We start from the raw sequence: 21256 nt of genomic DNA, 5'->3' as shown, positions 1-21256 counted from the left end.
CCTGTCTATCATGGCTGACAGAGAAAAGTGTAAGCCTGGAAGTTTCTGCGAGGGAGCATCTGTCTTTGAGACACAGCCAGAGTCACAGCAAGCATTATTTCTCCTTCAACAAGATAGATGTGATTATTATGACTCTCTGCTCCTCTTTTAACATACACCAGTCTCAAATATACACATGTCTCAGATATAACAACCAAAAGTCCCATAGGTTTTTCAAGGTTCCAGGGAACTTTCTAGAATTTTCCTTACAATTTTCTCTACAAAAGAACACCCCCAAATTGTAAAGCATTTAAGTATAAACCACAGCCTCTAAAACAGGCCAGCTAAGGGCTTTCCTGCTGCCTTCAGTGCCTCTTGGCCCAGCATACTGCACTCTAGGAAGAACTGGGGTCAGTTAAGGTCATAAAGAAACAATGAGAATAAAAAGTAAAGCCCTTATTCATTTCCTCATGCAAAAATCTTCATGGTGCCTAGAAAGGCCAGATGCTAAGTGAGGTGCTTAAGAGGTAAACAGATAAGGTCCGTCTTTGTAGATTTTGCTGTCTAATGGGTGAAAACCCATGTACACGAATTGTGCTATGTGCATTAAGGAAAATAAACAAATTTATGCATCAGAGTATGAGTGGAGGGATGCACTTCATGGAAGGTAGTCAAGGAAGCTATTCTGAGAAGAACAAAGAACAAGAGTGAATGATGAAAGAGTAGATAAGCAACATTCCAGCAAAAAGGAAAGCATTTGCAAAGGTCCTGATATAGTAAAGAGCTCCAAGGTTTGCAGAAAAAGAGGAGAGCCAGGAACATCTAGAATATAGTGTACCTGGAAGAGAGGTTCGATCTGATAATACACCATTAAGTCTGAAAACCAGGTTTATTAGTCCTGGTTGGCCACAGAAGTTTAGTTTTATTCTAAGTGAAATGGGAGGCCACGGGCTAGGATCAGTAAGGAGGATAGTGTTTTCCAATCTGTTTTGCTGCTGAGAATGGAAGCAGGAAGACCAGTGTGGAGGTGTTGCAGTTTAGGAGAGATACAAACATGGCCACCAGAGTGCTAGCAGTGGTGCTAGAAATTGAACAGACTTGCCACCTATTATGAAGGTAGAATGGACGAGATTCCCTAATGGACTGGATGTGGAGGGAAGTGACAAGGTCAATGTGGGATGGTAGTTCCATTTCTTGAGTTGGAGAAACCCTGGATAGATTTGGTTAAGAGAGTATAATATTTCCAGTCTGGACATGTCAATTAAAGATGTCTGTGCCATGCTTATAGGTGAGTCTGTAACAGCCAGGTCAGGCAGGCAGCTAGCTGTGGAACTCTGGAACTTCATGGAGGTCTAGAGAGACTGAAAGCCATGGAATGGATGGTTGTGCTCCTGGGGAAAGAGGGTTGGTAAAGAACTCCATGGAAAGCCCATCATTTGGAGGATAAGCAAATGTTTTCCTCGCAGCAGGAGGAAAACAGGAGTGTGGACCAAAGGACCAAAGAAGCAGAGTTCCAGGGAGGGAGAAGCTGTGCCCAATGACAGTGAATAATGGGGGGCTAAAACCGAAGCCCCAAATTTGGCAATGTGGAGGTACCTGTGACCAGAATCAGAGAACTAGGCCCAATAAAAAAACAGATAATATGGACAGATCTGGGGCACTGCCTTGGGAACTGTTTCATTCTGAGAGGCAGTCTTAGTTCTTTCCCATATGCTGGGAAAGGTATCTGCTGTGAGAAAACTCCTAATTAGCCCACCCTCTTCCATCTTGGGAGAGAAATTGTGAGAATCAGGGCATCTTCTTTAGGTGGTAGGAGGAAGCATTGAAAATATTTTGACTTCCAACTTCTCATAGAGTGGTCAGCTCAAAAGACTGGACATCAGAGAATAGGACTCAGAAAAACTATCAAACAGCAGGCTACCATCCTGCTTTCAGTAAGGCCTAAGTTAAAGGGACAAGACTGCCCAATATAATTTGCAAGAATGGGATGGTTTGGGGATGGCGCATAGCACCTTTATTGGCAGTCTCCAAGTATGGGCATTAGGTAGCTGGTACAGGCTTGGGAGAAACCTGAGATCTGAGACCTTTATTTCTGGTTACATCTCTCAACGGGGAAATACCTATTAGCAAATACGACTTGCGTCCCATCCCTTCCCTTGGAAGAAGGCCAGATGGGACTGCTTACTAACATTAAAACACAATCCTGAGACTTTCACAAAAACTGGGTGCACACCCTGTGCCAGAACCATAGAGAAATACAAATTTATAGTTAATTGTTCTATAACATGTTCTAGCATGGAAAGCAGGCAATTTGGTCACCTCCTGTGATCATGTTATGATAAACAGCTTTTTTGTAATTGCCAGAACCCTAAGGGCCTCCCCTCCAGGGGATGGCTGCCAGGACCAGGAAGGAGAGCATTCCACAAAATTCATCTATAATCACAATTCACATTATTAAATAGCAGCCTCTGGAATAAGCCTCAGGGAACAGGGCTCCTGTCCCTAATAAAAGGATGAATGAAATGGCTTAATTAATCATTACTTCTCTTTCTTTGCTCATGCTTAATCCTTTAAAATGAGTACTTTAGCTTTCTCTCTTCTCTCTGTCTCTGTCTCTGTCTCTCTCTCCCTCTTCTCTCTTCTTTGCTCTCTTACCATACACCATCTTCATGTCTAAAAACTAAAAGTTAAATTCCTTAATTACATCAGACATCCAATAAATGTTATAATTTTTCTCACTGAAAAATAAAATGAGTATTTGTGAAGCATTGCATTTTTCTTCTCCAGTGCATTCTGACAGTCCACCCTGTTCTTCCAAGTCTGACTGGGTTACTGATGGAAAAGCTCCATTAATTTAATCATGTAGTAGACACCAATACCTTCAGCAACAGTACAGGTACTTCCAGTGAGGAGGCCACATAAGCCTTTTCACTACAAACCATTTCCTGCATTACGTGGTTTGAATCTAGCCTACACCACTTATGACCACCATGTCTTGCTATATGTACATCAGAACATGGATTTGAGTTCCCATCAGGTTTCTTTTTTTGTCTGTTCACTTTTTCCTGTTCAACTTTTCCATCTACTATTACAGAAGTCATATATTCCACTTGCGTTATGATTGTGGTTATTTTACAAATTACAATAATGTCCACTTAGTGGATGTTATCCATCATTAGCTCTAGATCCTCCCCACCAGTGACCACTTAATCCTGATCACTCCCACCAAATTTACACTCTATTTTTGCTCAGTATTTTAATTAACTTTAGTTTTAGTTCTCATTTTGTAAACATCATAGGTTGGACAAATTGTTTGCTGTTGCTTTTAGTGTCTGAAATCTTTCTGAGATCCTGTTTCTTCTTCCTGAAGTGTGCTTTCTAACATTTCCTCTAGAGAAGGTGTGAGGGTATAAAGTCTGTTTTATTGTCTGAAATGTCTTTATTATGCTCTTGTTCTAGAAGATTCTTTCCATGAGTAAATATGTTGAAAGTATTTTTTTTTTTTGTAGTTCTGAGACAGGGTCTTGCTATGCAGCCCAGGCTGACCTGGAATTCACAGTCTTCCTGTCTTAGCCTCCCAAGTGTTGGGATTCCAGGTGCAACTGCTGACAATTTTTTTTTTAATATTTTTTTTCAGCACCTTACAGCTATTATTTCATCTCCTGACTTCTTTGTTGCCATAAGTCCCAATATGCAAGAGGAATTCCAGGATCCCCCCAACCCCAAACACCCAAACCTCTCTATCCCTTTTATGAAACAGTATAATATTTACATAGAACATTTTGCACATCCTTCTGTATACTTTAAATCATCTCTACATTACTAATAAGGCCTAATGCAATGTAAATGGATGTAAATAGTTGTTGCATTGTTTAGGAAATACTGACAAGGGAAAGTCTGTACATGTTTGGTGTATCTGCGATTTTTTTTTTCAAATATTCTGCATCTGCGATTAGTTGAGTCTACAGATTTGAAACTGTGATGGGACTGTGGTTTCTTAGGAAATTCATTTTAACCTGACTGCATTTAGTACCTTCTTGTCACTTAGTGTGTTTGCAGTGTCACAAAAGAGGGATTTTTGTCTGTCTTTAGTTCTGTGTGGATTTTTTTCTCTGTATGTCTTAAATCTGAACTTTTTTTTTAAATTCTGGAACATAATGATTATCTCTTCAAATATTGCCTCTACCTCATTTTTTTGTTCTCTCTCCTTCTGTTTCATTTGAGATTTGGGGAATTTCCATTACTTTCTTGTCTGTAAGCCAAGCATTTAAAGAGATTTTTTAAAAAATGTTTTATTCAACATTTTCAGTGTCTTTTTCTTGTAATGAAAAAAAATGTTTCAGGCCTCTGTTCTACTATGTGGCCAGAAATGAATGTCACTTAAGACATTGTTTCCTTTGGAAATGGACAGCTTTCTCCTTGTGTTGAATGTTGTAGGCATGATTCAGAAGGAAGCATGAATTTATGGTCATGACTTTTATTATAAGGGTTCACTCAGAAAAACAAGGGTCCACGAGGGAGTCCAGGGAGGAAAGTTTTCCAGGCTTAGGCAGCTGTTGGAAAATGTAGGGCAGTGACAATCCAAGAAACTTGTATTAACAGGCAGTGATTGGTGGGAGTTGACCAGAAAGATGCAACAAATGAATGTCAGGGTCTCCTTGAACAGCTGCCATTGCCTCAGCTGTTCATTGGATGAAGTGTGTGACTCCTGGGTCCAGAAGTCTCTGCTAACTTTGTCCACAGCCTTCCCACACATGTGTTTTTCACTAGAGAATAACAGCTTTCCCTTCCCCTCTGCATCTCCTGAGAAAGCCCCTGTTGGCTGACTCTCACCTGGAACCATATGGAAAAGAGGATTCTAGTAACTGTGTGTGGTTTCAGGCCTCATCCTTGCAATGTGGAGGAGAATGAAGGTGACAGTGATTCCAATCAACAACAGTTGGGCAGAGGTCATTGCATATGTTTGATAGCAATGTTTGTTTCTGATAGTTGTGCTGACACATATGGAGGATAAGCACACTTTCATTAGTCTAAGGAGCCTAACATCCAGAGAGCTTATCAACTTTTCCAAAACCAAACAGGATTTAAGTCAATTCTCATAAAATCAAAGATAAACTCGGAGACAACAGCTGATTTTTTTAAAAAATCATTTTTGCAACTTGGCTAATTAATTTTGCTACCGCTCACCCAAATCTGACTTTTATGTATCAAGCTACACTGCCCTTATACCTAGTATTTCATCCCTTTCAATTTTTTAGTGAAGTGACATTTGTGGAGATAAAATTTGATTCATCAAATGACCTAATGACCTGATCTTGGAGCTGTTGGTTTTGTCTGCATCATGCTCTGAAAAATCACCATCTGAAAAAGAAAGAAAAGGAGGAAAGGAAGGAAGGAAGGAAAGAAGGAGGGAAGAAAAAAAGAAAGAAAGACAGAAAGAAAGAAAGAAGAAAGAAAGAAAGAAAGAAAGAAAGAAAGAAAGAAAGAAAGAAAGAAAGCAAGTCTAGGCACTGTGGCTCATAGCCATAATCCCAGCTACTCAGGAGAATCAAGGTTCGATGCTAGCCTAGGCAAAAAAGTAACTGAGACCTCCTCATTTCAACAAGTTAGTTGGGCATGGTGCACATGTTTATGGTCTCAGTTATTCAGGAGGCATAGGTAGGAGAATCACAGTCCAGTGCTGGCCAGGGCGAAAACTTGAGATCCCATCTGAAAATAACTAAAGCTATTTATTAAAGGGCTAGGGGGTGTGGCTTAAGTGGTAGGACACTTGCCTAGCAAGCGTGAGTCTATGATTTCAAATCTTAGCACCATCAGCCCCCAGAAGAAAACCCAAAACAAAAAATGAAACAAAACGAAGGTCCCTAAAACTAAGTAATATTCCCTTGAACATGTAACTCTACACTCCAGTTCTCAACCATCACTCAACAAATATTTCTTAAGCACCTTTTTCTTTGTCAGGCTTATAATTTCAGTGATCACAATGATTTTAATGCTACTGACACTGACATTAGGTTAGTGAAGTATTATTTTAAAATATGTCAGTAGAAGTGTGCATATTAATTAAAATGTTCCATATATAAGCCTTAAACTTAAGACTCCCTGTGCTGGATGGAGACAAAAGACCTTTATTAAATTCTATTTGATAGGTTAAGTATTTTAATATCTCTGCCAATCATTTCCACAAAAGAATATTCATTGTTAAGCATGCAATGGGTGAAAAAAGGAAATCTGATCATATGCTCACGTACTGTGTCCTAAGACAGCGGCAAGGCAGCATGTGCAAGCAATGGTCATTGCCTACTCTCCCTTGTAGGCCTGTTAGCATCACCTTTTCATTCTGTTTTAATGGCACCATAGTGGATAGAAGGGTGCGCTCCAACATACCTGGAGAGTATGTGTAAACAGAGGTGCTCCTTTGTGGTATCTGGGGTACTTGTAGCTGTTGGCCACTGTTAAAAAATATGCGAGTATACACAGGGCCCTTGATGGAGAAATAATGAGCTTAAAGACAGAATCACAACTCCGAGCAGACTTTTGCTCACACTTCCATAGACTCTGGCAGATATCCTGTCTCTCACACAGGGTAACATGCCTAAGCTTCCTGGAGAAATATCGCTCTCATCCCCTTTTCCTCACTCTTCTGTAGCTTTGCTCTAGCATAAAATTGGAGAGAAAATGGATGAACAGAAAATTCATGACGATGGTGAAAAGGGACAAAGCTAGTTGTCATAGTCTGTTCTGTGTTGTTATAGCAGAATACCATAGACTGGGTAACTTATAAACAACAGAGACTTGTTTTTTATAGTTCTCAGAAAGGTTGAGGGCCTGCATCTGATGAGGGTCTTCTCGTTATACTATCCCATGAAGGGGCAGACAGGATGGAAAAGAGGGAGAGGGACAGGGCAGGGTGTCAAACTCATCCTTTTACCAGAAACCACTTCCACACCCATTTAATTAAACTTTTATTAAATCCGTTAATGAAGGTGGGTCTCTTATGACTGAATCACCTCTTGAAAGTCCTACCTCCCAATACTATTACATTTGGGATTGTTTCCAAAATATGAACTTTGGAGGACACATTCAAACCACAGCACTGGGGTAAGGCCAAGAGTAGATTAAAAAGAGCTGGTGAGATTCAGGAAGGGGATGGCAAAACAAGACCTCGTATGTAAACATAAATGACTTCATTCATGGATTAGGGGAGGTGACTGAAAGGATGAGCTGAGAATTCAGAAACTCCAGACTTTAAGAACTAAAGATTCACGGGTGAAACGTGTAATACTTTGGCAAGCATAATTGCACCATTAAGAAGACAACTAGATAATTCTACTGGCTGGCAATAGAAGGACCTGGAGGTGGGAAGGAGATAGAATTCCCAATTAGGCACAAGTGCTGCTAGGTGGGCAGAGGAGGGGAAGAGGCCGGAGAGGAGAGATATGGGGGTTGGTTCACCAGCTGCCAGCAGCAATCTGTTCACGGCAAGACCGAGACTCCACAGCTGTCATAGTGTCTTTCTGTGGTGTAATGAAGCAACTTCAAGTGCACTGAGGGCCTTTCTGGGCTGGCTGTCTAAACGGGAAGGCTGCTGGGTATCCATTGGAATCTGGCAGAGAACTCTCCCCCACCCACTCACCAGACTGCTCTTGGGCATTTTTACTTCTGTCTTGAGATTATGGGGCTTTAGCTCTTTCCTACCTCTGAGTTTCTGCCTCTTGGTGTTCTCTAGCCTAAAGTCATTTTTCCCATTGGGGTATTACACATGGTTACCATGGAAGTGAGGATTGGTTGATTCACACAGCAGGGGTGCCCACTAGAAAACCCTCAAGGGCCCTGAGTGATTTCAATTACTTAAATACATAGTAACGTCTCAGAAGACACCTCTACTCTTTTGATCACCTTTGAAATCTTTGACCTTGATTTAGAAAATGAGATGTATTTTTTTCTTTGCAGTAGTCTTCCATTTAAAAGCAGCCTTTTGATAAACAACAGAGAATCCCTGGGTAATGGGATTTTGAAAGCAGGCTACTCTTGGTACACACTGGAAATTCTCTGAATTGGAATTAAAATTAAAAAACAAAACAGGCATACTTGTGCCATCTTTGTTCCTGCTCTCCAGACAAAGAAAGCAGGCCCAGTGAATGCTTGATTGATTCTGGTTATATAAAACCTTCAGTGGACTGGTTAATCCTTGCCAGTTGATTATTAGATGCTCTTCTGTTTACCTTAAGACTTCCTGCAGGGCAAGATCCCAGCTTAGTTTCTGACTTCAATTCTGAGTTTTAGGCACTCATTTAACTCCTCAGGGTTTTCCAGGTGAATGCTGGAGGAGAGTCCAACCTACCTTTAGGTTGGGAAGTAAGCGAAATTAAAAACAAAAGGTAAAAAGGATGGCTACAAAGTATCCCAAACAATGGGTCAACCCATAAATGACATCTTAGTGATTAAACCTGAAGTCATTTCCAAATAAATATCTGGGAATGGCGAATGGTTCCATTTTCATTCCTCCGCATGAGCTTTAGTATATATTCAGCGATGTCCTGAGCAATGGTCCTGCCCATGATGTGCCAAGGTCACATCCATTCACTGGCTTAATGCTCTACTCTCCCTAGGGTCACAAGTTATTTTTTCAGCAATATTTTCTGATCCTATTTGACAGACACACTTTCTCTTTCTAATGAAGACCCAGTTGCTATGGTTGGTATATGTTTTTTACTCAGCAAAGCTCATGTTAAAATTTGGTTGCCAGTGTAGAAGTGTCAGGAGATAAGACCTTTAAGAAAGATGAATGTCCTTGTCAAGTGATTAGATTGATTCTTGTAGGGATGGACTAGCTCTTTAAAGAGAATTAGTTATTGTTATAAAGTGTCTGGTCCCCTTTGTCCTCTCTTCTCTTAATTCAGATGCCTATTGACCCTCACATATGCACTTCTACCATCTGATAACCAGCCGCATGTTATGTTACAGCGTGAGGCCATCAGCAGGTGCAGCAACCCAATCTTAAACATCCTTGCCTCCAGAACCTTGAGCCAAATAAACCCCTTTTCTTTATAAATTTCCTAGTCTCAAGTATTCTGTTATAGCACAGAAAATGGACTAAGACACTGATCTAGAGTAGAAAATGAACAGAGTGTATTTTAAAATTCAATGGCACGATAGATTAAGATTGAGATCAGAGTTGGGTGACTTGAGGTGAAATGGAGTAGTGTCACATTAAAAATACAGTAAGATGTTATCACTGGGGAAAATAGACCTGTATAATTTCTTGCATCTACATGCAGTTTACTGCAATCTCAAAATTTAAAAATTTAATTAAAAATGATAAAAGAAAAATTATACAGATAGCAGATGCTGTATATGTGTTCATATAAAGACTATGCAAAGAAGAAATCCATTTTCTTTCTGGTTCACACCTGGGTTTTCCTTCAGTGAGAGATGTATTTAAAGATACAAGTACTAAAGAAAACACAGATCTTGGTTTACCATCTTAGTCTAGACCCATGTCTGTCACAGACATACTTTCTGGTCTCGGTCAAGTTGAATAAACTATTTGAACCTCAGTTTCATCTTCTGCAAGGTGATCAGTTTGTAGAGATGGGGGCATTTTAACTCTATGATTCTATGACTATGTTCATCTCCCCAGGAAAAAACACAAGGGAAGATAGTTTGGGTTATGTGATAGCAACTGTAACACTAACTGATCACTATCAACACAGATCATAAACAATTTGCAAATACCACATTCATTAAAAAATAGAATCAAAGTAGGTATTTTAAGTATGTATTAGAAAGAGGTTTTTAATCTCTTTTCCTTTTTTTCTGGAAAAATAGGACTTAATAGAGGAAAAATAATTTATTGTATCTTTCTACAATTTCCATTTTAATAAAAAGGTAGAATCTAAAATTCAGGGAGTGCTCCTAATTTTTTTAATCCCAATTTACCACATATGATAACATCTCCCTCTAAATTACTCTCTATTGTAGTTATTAACACTCTGGGAAAGAACAATTCCAAGCTCAAAACTTTCTGTCAATCTCCTTGCCTATAGAAAAACATCTTGACATCTATGTTATTCAGCATTTGACTCCACATGCTTCACACTTATCTCCTGTCTTTCTTTCTTTGATACCTCTGCTCTTGCCACATTGACTATACTGGGTTAATAGTACCTTCTTCAAAAGCTTCCTGTTCCTCAGAATGCTACCTTATTTAAATAGATGCAGATTTAATTGATTAAGCAAAGGTCATATTGGACTAGTGGGACCATAAACCAATTTGACTGATGTCCTTATAAAAGAAAAAAGGTACAGAAGCACATGCACACAGGGAAGATGATATAGACACAGAGGCGGTGAGAAAATGCCATGTGGTAACAGAGGCAGCAAATGGACTGATTTATTTGCAAACCAAAGATCACTGGCAATATTAGAAGCTAAGAGAAAAACATGAACAGATTCTCCCATATGGACTGCTGAGAGAGCATGACCTTCTAAAATCTTGATTCCAGAGTTTTAGTGTCCAGAACGTGAGAAAATACATTTCTGTCAATTTAAGACACCCAGTGTGCATTTTGTTATGAAATCGCTAGTGAACTAACACACTGATGTCCTCACTCACGGTGTCCTCAGCTTGCCTGGGCTGGGCTACTTCTCTGCTTTGGCTCAATATTCCCTCTTCTTAAACATCATTTGCCTCTTTTCCATCCATCCTTTGAAATCTGGTTTAAATCTCTGCCTCATTCATCACCCTTTCCCAATCCTTACAGCAGGAAGTAGTCTTTTCTTTTAAAACTATGCTCAAACCATCGTTAGACCTTACCTTGTCTTTACTGGTGGCACCCTGTGGCCTGGCATATTATGAGATTTTGGTGAACATTACTTGCTGGATTGATTTCTTGGTCATGGAAATGCATCATTCTTTAAAATAAGAGCCCTATATGCCTAAGTGCACACAGTACATAGGTGCTGTGTTTTCTCCATGTTATCTAAAGAAGTGGCTTTCGAATACTCACATGAGATTTCAGGGTAGAGTGTGGGATAAACAGAGAAGGGAGAGGATTTTGACTTCCCATGAAGAGTAACACCAGGTCCAAAGCCATGGTCCACTGGTGTGCTCTGTAATTCTTTAGAGGGCAAGTTCTCCCATATCTTGGGGTAAAGCTTTAACTTATTTCTCTTCTTTTGACTGACTTCCCCTGCTCATGCTCAGGCAAGTATCACAGAGATGAAGACTGAGTTCAATATTCTTTAAGTCAGGAGGGAGAAGCTAGGGTCGGTATGGTGACTCATATCAAGTAACATTTAAAAAGGGAACCCTACTGTTCACTAGTGAGATGCCATGCAGAGTGCCATTGTTGGGCCTTTTGGAAGACTGACACTTAGACAATAATTCTCTTTGAGGGAATAGGGGCAGGGAAGGGAAGTCAAAGAAAGAGGGAGAGTAGGAACTTCTGGAAAAACCTAATTAAGGGGCTGATATCAGTATTTGGGAATACACCCTTATCAATATCCTACATATTACTATTTATCAATACCCTTCAAGATTAAGTTACCTCCTTCCCTAACCAACCATTTGGTGTTTCCTCTTCTTCTAGTACCACGATTTTCATCTGTATCATACAATCACTATCAAATTACATAGTGCCTTACCTGCTGTTGATACGTACTGCATAACATTTTAAAAGACCAATGCTTAGACAAGAGGTCATTATTCATGAGCTTAAGTAACTTACTGCTACTTTTATATAACAGAACAAAAAGAATCCTTTATTATATGTACTGTATGAATGAGATGTTTCAAAATAGGAGGAACAAAGTGTTGAAACCTAGGTGTGTATCGGTGTTATCATCCTGTACAGAAGCAGGATGACTAATGGTCTCCAAAGGTATCTAGGTCCCCTTGAAACCTATGACTATGTCACTTTACATGGTAAAGGCACTTTACAGGTTGCTATAGTTTAGATATTATTTGAATATGTCACTCAAGGGTTCATGTGTTGGAAATTTGGTTCTGATTGTGGTGGTGGTGGTGATGTGGTGATGTTAAGAGGTGGGACCTAGTAGTAGATGGAAGTGCTTATGCTATTGGGGGCACTACCCTTGAAATGGATTAAAGTAGTTATCTCAAGAGCAAGTTATTATAAAAGCCTAAGGCAATTGCTGAATCTCTCCCTGATTTCCTGGTTGGCAATGGTAATTCTTCCTTCTGCATGCTTTCTCATGTAGCCCTTGCTAAAGTCTTTACTATGCTGTTTGGACATTCAGCCTCCCAAACTAGAAGCTAAATAAACCTTTCTTTATAAGAATTATATCTCAGGCTTCTTATTAAAATAATGAAACAGACTAATACATAGATTTAATTAAGTTAAAGATCTTAAGTATGAGAGATAACCTTGAATTGTCTAGGTGAGAGCAATGTAACCATAGGATGCCTTTAGAGGGAAGTCAGGAAGGCAAGAAGCAGAGAAAAAGGTGATATGAAGATAGAAGCAGAGTTAGTAAGGCACAGAAACAGACTCTTCTATAAAGGCTCTGAAAGAAATATAGCTCTTCTGATACCTGGTTTTTATTTCATTTAAAGAGAACCAATTAATTCTGATCTCTAGAACTATTATATAATAAATTTACATTGTTTTCAGTTACTAAGTTTGTGTTAATTTGTTACAGCAGCAACAAGAAACTAATACACAGAACATAATCAAAGTTCTACCTACCCCCAAGATGTCCCTCAGAACTGCTTTTGTACAGGTCACAGTGAGTTCAACAATGCCAAGCCCAGTGGAAATGTCTGACTTGAGTCATCTTACCCTGCCATTTTCCTTAACAGCCTTGAACATAAACTACTACTGCTTTCTTGCAATATTTTTCTACCTGACTTCTAGGAGACCAGACAATACTGGGTTTCCTCTTAGCTTCTGGCGTCTTCTTATCACTCTCCTTTGTTGAATCCTCTTTCCCTTCCTCCCAACCACTAAAAATTAGAATATTCTAAGACTTAGTCCTGGGATATCATGTTTAGCTATACCTAGTCCCTAGGGGATTTACTCAGTTTAACTTTCAAAACAATCTTTACGATGAACACAAACAAATTTATATAATCAGCCTAGAAATTCCCCCATGTTTTTTTAACCTGGAACAGTGTGTCCAACTTTCTATTCTATATCTTGCCTTCATTGTCTAATAAGTGTCTCAAACTAATGTGTCCAATTAAATGATTGATTTTATTATCCATAACCCTTGTACCTTCCTAGTATCTCTATCTATACTCTTCCCTGTGGCATAGGCTAAAAATCTTACTTCCCCTTTTTTTCACATATATATAGCATTAAGCATATATTATGCATGTGTTGAAGAGGGATAAGGCAGGCCTCCCTGAAAAGGTGGCTTTCCTCATCATACTCAGAATAAAATCCTCAATTTTTTCATGTCATATGAAGGATAATCTGAGCTATGGCAAGAGTCTATCATTCTCCTCAATACTCACTCTGAACCACCCATGACAGCCTTCTTCCTGTTTCCTGAAGATGCCAGCATTTCCTCTCAGGATCCTTGCACTAGCTGTTCTTTCTGCCCTAGCCCTTCTTCTGTCAGAATGTCCCATGTCTGTTCCCTTCACTCTATCCACATTTCTGTTAAAATATTAGCTCATCGTAGAAGCATTCCTTGACCACCTGTTATGGTTTGGATTTTAAATGTCCCCCAAAGACTCATGTGTTGAAGACTATCTCAGCTGATGGTTCTGTTGGATAGTGGTGGAACCTTATAAAGTGGAGACTAGTGGAAGGAAGTTAGAACATTGAAGGGGATCTTGAGACCCTGGCCCCTTCTTTCTTTCCCTCACTTCCCAGTCAACATGAGGTGAGCAGTTTTGCTCCATGTCTTTTCCTGTCATCATGTTCTACCTGGTCACAGACTCAACAACAGTGGAGCTATGCACAGAAACCAACCATAGACAGAAACCAAAATAGATCTTTCCTTCTAAATTGGTTCTCTCAGATATTTTGTTACTATAACAGAAAGTTGACTAATATATTCCCCTCAATTGTCCTACACTGTATTAAATCTGCTACCTTTCCAGACAGGCATATATATGCATGTGCACTCACACACATACACAGCCACTCTGTCTCTTCACTTTTGTTGGTGTTAGAAATTTCACTACCTGACTTTATTATTTGCTTAATGCCTATCTTCCCCACTAGGATCTATGTATTCTATACAAGGGCAGATTTTTTTTGGTATGTCTTGTTTATTGCTTTTTCTTCAGCTCTTAGAAGAAACTCCAGTATGCATGTGTAAACTACTCAATAAATACTTTTTGGCACTTCCTTATGTTAATGTCAAATGTCTTGTGTATTAATTACTATATACGTTAGCTAGATGATATATAAGTTAGATTAGGTATGTGCTATCTATATTTTAAATTTCTTAAGATTAGGAACCATATTTCATATTTCTCATGTCACTCCATAGAGATAAAAATAGTACCAAGGACATCTTATTGATTTTTTTTTTCTTTTTGATGATGGGGATCAAATTCAGGCCTCATACATACTATATAAGCGCTCTACAATTGAGCTACATCCTGCCCTAAATCTTGTTTTTTATAAATGAATAATTTCTGCTTTTGTCATTGTGATTTGAACTCAAGTATTAGAAATCATCTGGGGCCCTTCTGCTTAGGTATATGAAGCCCATAAATGGAATTTTGAAGACCCACAAGGTTCCTAAAATTATACATAAAATTTAATGGGTATTTGTGTTTTCCTTGGGAAAGGGCCCATAGATTTCCTCAGATCAAAGTAGTCACCTATGGGTGACCTATGTCCAGAAGGGAACTGGGATGAGGGTGAGAAATCTGCAAGGGAGAAACTTTTAATTCCTGGGACCAAGGGTGATCATCTGGGGCTAATGTGTCCATGGTGGGTGTACTCCATTCCTCAGGGCTCATTTATATCTACTTAGTAGCACAAAAATCTTATGCCAACTTTATGGATGAGAGAGAAAAATGTAAGACTGATCTGAATTCTAGTGCTAGACCACATCCTACCTGCTGTGCTGAGAAGAACTAGAGGACTGAGCTTTGCTATGTGGGTGCCTGGACTCCTTAGCACACCCTGGGGGAAGTTTAAAGGCCTCCAAGTTATCCATTTGTGCCCCATTTGTTGGTCACAGCCAGCCAAGATACATTTTTCAGTAATCATATACAAATGCATGCCACCACCTGTGTCAGTGTCCTGTGTTAGTGTTAACTGGTGTTTTATTAATTCAACTTTATGTGTGTATACTGCCCTCAACCATATTCAAGATCATTAGATGCCAGGGAACCAATGGAAGGAGGTGGTGGAAAAGAGAGGGTAATGGGGAATAAATATGATCAAAGAATGTTATCTACACATATGAAAGTCTCTTGAGAAAACCCATTACAATGTACAAAACTAGAAGCTTATGTCTCACACAAGAAATAAACAAATTAAAAAATAAAGAGGAAAAAATACTGGATGCCAAAGCTTTTGTCAAATATTGATAACGGCATCTGTGTTAATTTGTTTCCATCTCTATAACAAAATATCTGAGATCAACAATTTAAAGGAGGAAAGATTTATTTTGGCCCATTGTTTCAGAGTTTTCAGTGCATGATCCACTGGGCCTGTGATGAAGCAGAACATCATGGTGGAAGGTTGTGGTAGAGCAAAGCTGCTTACATCATGACAGCCAGAAAGCAGAGAGAGTGAGAGAGGAAAAGATTTGAAAATTTAATTAGTTAAATAATAATTAAACAAGTCCTTGATAATAACTGAATTCTAGGACTAACAACCATAAACAATCCTTAACCTCTGTCTTCTACCACTGAAGCCAAAAACTTCCACTTTATGTTTAAGTTAGTTTAAGTTGGATTTTTTGTTACTTGCAATATAATTCATGAAGAGTAAAATTCAATATGAAACCAGACATGTCAGTGTTATAAAACTACTAGAAGTAATACACACACACACACACACACACACACACTCATGTATACACACAGACCTCTGAAAATGATAGAATGAAAAACTCTAACATAGAAAAACAAAACATCCTAGAGGATGATGCAATAGCATTTGCCACTGGCTAGATAAATGGGAAAGCCAGCACCCTCTATTTTAATGTTCATCCCCATGTGAATATTTAGCAGCAACATTTTTTGATAGCTTGTTACTTCAAGTCACATGTCCTTGTATGCTAGAAGAGAGGGTTATGTTCCCCTGGGGGTTTAGAAGGAGAGGGAAAAAGGAAGGTGGTCAGGGGAGCTGGTGGGAAGGGAGAATGACCTCAAATTTCTTGTTTTCAAGTGCTGACAGATCTGCTTGCTTTATCCATTCCTACATAGACCCACTCCCAGCCCCTACCTCCTAATATCCCATTCAGTCACAAACTGATGAGTGGATGGTCAACACCCTCATGGTCCAATCACCCTTCAGTAACCCCACCAACTGAAAACCAAGTCTTTAACACAGGAGACTTGGGGCGGGTGACTCCATATGTAAACCATAACAATGTCACACACACAATACTGCTTAACAATTATTTTTCAAATGAATAAATGACACACATTTACTAACTGAGTAGCTGTATTTGTTGCTTTCAAGAGCAGGAGAAAGGACTGTCTCCAAACAGCAGATTATTTTAGAGCTCCCATTAGTATCAATAGGGTTTTTTTGGTTCTCAGACTCTGATCATAGATGGAGAACAGGACAATGGATCCCGCCTAAGAATTTTTATGTTTTACATGCTAATGCCTTACACTTATGCAGTCCTTGGCAGTTTATAAAGGGCTTAGGCACATATTCTCACTAATTGTTCACTATTTTCAAATGCAGAGGGGCTCTGAGGGAGAGCTCTGATCTATTTTTTCTCTCTTCTTTTGGGGGCAACCAGAACAATTTAGGTTGATTTCCAGAGAAAAAGTTCCCCAGGCCCCCCTCCAGTTAGAATCTGATGGTTTTCTCAGTTACCAAGAGTCCTCTTCCTGCAATTTAAATCTGTCTGCTCCAGTTCTATCTTTAGTAAGCATTTAGATAAGACCTGAGGAGTTAATGTTTTCCTGGCAAAACCTGGAGGAATAATTTGCTCTTCTTTCCCATCTTTTATGAAGACTGGAGAACTGCTTAGCAATAAAACAGTCAGGTTGATCTACTTAAACTAAGGTAGCCAGACCCAAATGGGACTCTTCTGTCATCAGAGCCAGCAGCTTGTCCATCTGTGATGGATACAAATATCCCACTGATGTTACTGTTTGGGCTGAATACATAACAAGGGTAGGAAAATGTCTATTAGGCAGTACAGTAAGGTTTCTACTGCAGTGATGAGTTTCCAATGAGTGAGAAGGTTGGGCTGGGAGGATTCCAAAGACATGAAGTGTCTAGAACCACACTCTGTCAAAGGGGAAGTGGTACTCATAAAATCCAGGGCAACATCACAAATAGCAAGAGAAAATATTCCAAAATTAGTGCTAGAATAGCAAACATAAGGAGTGTTGTGAAGTAAAAGAATCTTTCAGGAGAGCATAACACTGATACACTGATGAGGTAAAGCAGTAACAACTAGACTGTGGAGAGGAAAAGGAGGAACAGTTCAGGAAGAGATTTCATTTTAGACTGGCCCTGGCCTCACACAGAAGAATACTGGTACAAATGTCCAGTCAGACTGCCCATCATCACTCTGGGTGCCAGACAGGCAGTTTCCTGACATCATATCTACTCCTTTGGGTTGTCATAGAAGGGCACTGGTGAAATGTGGGAAGGGTCAGCAAATTGATCCAATGCTAGTCAGCTTCTCTTTACTATGACAAGTACTTGAAATATTCAACTTATGAAAAGAAAAATTTTATTTTTGCTCAAAGTTTCAGGGGTTCTAGTCCATGATTAACTGGCCCATTGCTTTTGGGCCTAGAGAGAAGCAGCACATCATGACAACGAATGTGAGGTGGAGTAAAATCTCTTACTTCATAGCAGAGAAGTGAAAAGAGGAAGAGGAGGGAGTTGGAATCTTACCGTGCTTTCCAAGAGCTCACCTTCAATGACTTAAAGAGCGCCTACTAAGCCCTGCCTCTTAACCATTCCAGTACCTACCTGTACCACCTTGGGGGCCAAATCTTCAACACATGGGCTTTTAGGGGAACATTTTACATCTAAATTATAGCACCCAGTAGCAACTTTTTCTATAGCAGTTGACACCAGTATGTGAGAAGCTGGCAAAAATCATTCCTTGAGGCAGTAGATTAGGAGGATTCAATAATGGAGGACAGAAAATGTCCAGAGTCAGAAGACATTCCAGAGTCAGAGTCTGGAAGACAGGGATGAGATGCAGCTTCCTAAACACTTGATTTGGAACAGATATCAAAGAGAAGCAGGAAGTTTGGAGATGACTGCATTAGGGACATCCCAAGCCAGTTTTGCTGATACTGGTGTTTTTCCTAAAGATAACTCTGTTGGGAATTTCTCCAATTAAGCTAAGAGAAACACTGATGTATTGGCATCTGACCCAAGGGAAGCAGCCTTCTCTTCTCCTCTGGTCATCACTGCCTCCCTCCCCTCCCTCTGCCATGAGTCTTACCTCTTCTTTCTAAGGGACTTGAGTTACTTGGTTGGCCAAAGGGCAGGATCACCAGCACCCTTCAGGTTGTAAAGACACAGAATATATTTGAGGATATCCACGGTACAGTATCTGCCTTGCTAATTAGCTCATGGGTGTGTTGTATATTATCCAGCTTTCTGCTTCCAAAATGATCAGCAATCCATATGGCTGTTTATTTAGCAAGGTCACAAATATTGGGCATCACCATCATAACTATTTGGAAGAAATCCAACCACACATCAATGTGGAGAATGGAACCCCAAAGAGGGAGGGAGCTTGTAGTCATTGTAAGAAAACCACTACATGAGCTCACAAAGCCTTAGAGAATGTGTTTGACATGTGTGTTTGGCCCAAAATAAAAGGTACTTTTAAGAATCTTGCCTTATTTATTTTAGTAACATTTAGCTCAGCCAATTATCTCAAATCACCTTGCTTTCTCAGAGTTTTGGCTTATTAGTATACAGATGGGGATTCTGGATTTTTTTAAGTGAAAATTCTCTTTGCTGTATTAATTAGTCAAGCAAAATGGCATCCTTTTGATTGTCTGCTAAATTGTGATATTAGATCAAACCATAAGTTCTAGACTTAACTGTAGCAAAAGGGGTTGACAAATGAATTAGCCTTGGACTACAATTCTAACTGGGCTATCTATAAGCCTGGTGGCCCCAGGCAAGTCACTTACCATCTCATCTATTTTTTTAATTTTCGAAAGTCAAAATTATAGTAGTTATTTAGGGCTGGTGGAATGGCTCAAGCTGTAGAATGCCAGCTTAGCAAGCATGAGGCTCTGAGTTCAAACCCTAGTACCTCCAAAAGAAAAAAATATATATATATAGTAGTTATCTAGCAGGGTATGTTAATTAAGTGAGCTGACCTCTGAGGAACATGCTTTTAATAGTGCAATGTGACACAAAAAGTGGAATATTCTCTATGTAAGCATCTCAGACTAATATTAGTGAGGAATTGGGAAGACAAGAAGTGGTAGGAGGGGATTCTTGAGAGGTGGGACTTATTTAACACATAGTTTTTTTTTTATCTTGAACACGAAACTAGATTAGAACTGGGCAGCTTATTCACTGATTAGTATTTCATGGAGCCAAACATTTAAATTAAAGGTAAGATTTTTCTGAGGAGTGAGACAAGGAGGGTGTTGTTAGTGAACTGAGTTGTTTTTCCACTTGGGTAATCATGTGAGTTTTAAGACATTGGAAGGGTTGAGAGGCAGAAAAAGTCTGTGAGTAAACTTGGAGCCTTAAAGTACTAATCTCTGAGATTTTCCTCTGATTTTTAAATGTATTGCTTCCCAGAATCTGAAACCTCCTTATAAATACACAAATACATTTTTAGGGATTGAGAAACTATGTTAAGATTTCAAAGAAGACTTCATGCATGCAGTGTTAAGGACTCAGACTCAGTCCTCTGATAGAGATCTGCTCCAGCCCTGATTGTCTAGGTCAACATTACTAGTCTTCAGATTCAACTGGCCTGATCATCTCAGGACAGATTCTGTGGTGGATTTTGTTTAAAGTTTGCTTTATTCCATTCCAGGATAGAAATTTCATTGCTTTTGTGTGTGTGTGCAACAGGGGTTTGAACTCAGGGCTTCATGCTTGTTAGGCAGGTGCTCTACCACTTGAGCAACTCTACCAGTCCCATTATTTCTTACAGTGAAAGTAATTTCTTTGTCAGGACTGCAGCTACCAAAAAGTTGTCTGTCCTTCTGATTGTGTGTTGTTGACTTCCCAAGCAATGTGACAAGGTTTTGTCTGAACATCAGCTCTGCTTTTAGTGGACTTTCACAGCTACACAACAGGTTGTTCACTTCATACTCTTAATGCATTTTTTAAATAAAGAGTGACCAGGTAAAGAGGAGGAGTGGATTGGATGTTGGGGGGGTGAGGACTAGTTTGGAAACATGAATAAAGCACTTTGGAATTTTTATTGTAAGAGGCCATTGGCTTTCTATGCTCACCTAATTTCCCCCTACTCACCATTGCATGATTCAGCCATACTGGAAAGATATTATCCAGGTCCTTGGGGAAAACGAGATCTCGATCATAGAGAAAGAGGCTCCAGAATGCCAAAAATACAAACTAGAAAGTGAAACACAAAAGTAGCATCATTAGTCTTTTCTAAGATAATCAAAACAACAGCAAAAAGCAAATATCTGTGTTAAGATTATCTTATACGTACATTGTAGGAATGTAGAATAAAAGGGAAATGATTATTGTAGAACTGCTACAACTGCTCTTTCTGGGGATTCTTCAATGTGCTGTGAGGATCAATTTTTGTCATCGTGAAAGGCAGAGAAGTTATGAATAAACAAGAAACACAGACCACAAGTCCTTTAATATAACCCATGGCTTCTTTCTCCTCTTAGCCTGTACCAAGAACGCTGAGAGTGGGCCCATGGAATAGCTTCCTGCCCACCCTTTAAGTAGCCATGGGAAGGGAAAGCAGGAAGGCAGGGAGAGAAGATAAGAAGTGACAAGCTCCCAGGATCATTCACAAGCTATGTAGCTGAGAGTTGGGTTTCTCCAATGCTCAAAGTTTGAATTCATCTCCATCTATTGCACTCCTTGGATGACTTGTCAAAGCCTCGCTCTTTTGTGTTATAAAGTGAATGCCAAGATTGGGAGGACAGGAAACTATTAATCTTCTG

At 39.4% G+C, this 21256-nt stretch overlaps 1 protein-coding gene across 2 annotated transcripts in view; it reads right to left on the bottom strand.

Annotated features, from left to right (window-relative positions):
• The window catches only part of Adtrp (androgen dependent TFPI regulating protein), a 99030-nt gene that overhangs the window by 37592 nt on the left and 40182 nt on the right, over window positions 1-21256 (bottom strand). For both annotated transcript variants that reach the window (XM_074082902.1, XM_020152807.2), the window contains one exon: window positions 20586-20687. In XM_074082902.1, the coding sequence (XP_073939003.1) occupies window positions 20586-20687 (102 nt within the window). The remainder of the gene's footprint in view (window positions 1-20585; window positions 20688-21256) is intronic.

Source organism: Castor canadensis, chromosome 8 (assembly GCF_047511655.1).
Source record: "Castor canadensis chromosome 8, mCasCan1.hap1v2, whole genome shotgun sequence".
Lineage (NCBI taxonomy): Eukaryota > Metazoa > Chordata > Mammalia > Rodentia > Castoridae > Castor > Castor canadensis.
The sequence above is the reverse complement of the archived record's forward strand: the minus strand, read 5'-3'. Positions and strand labels throughout refer to the sequence as shown.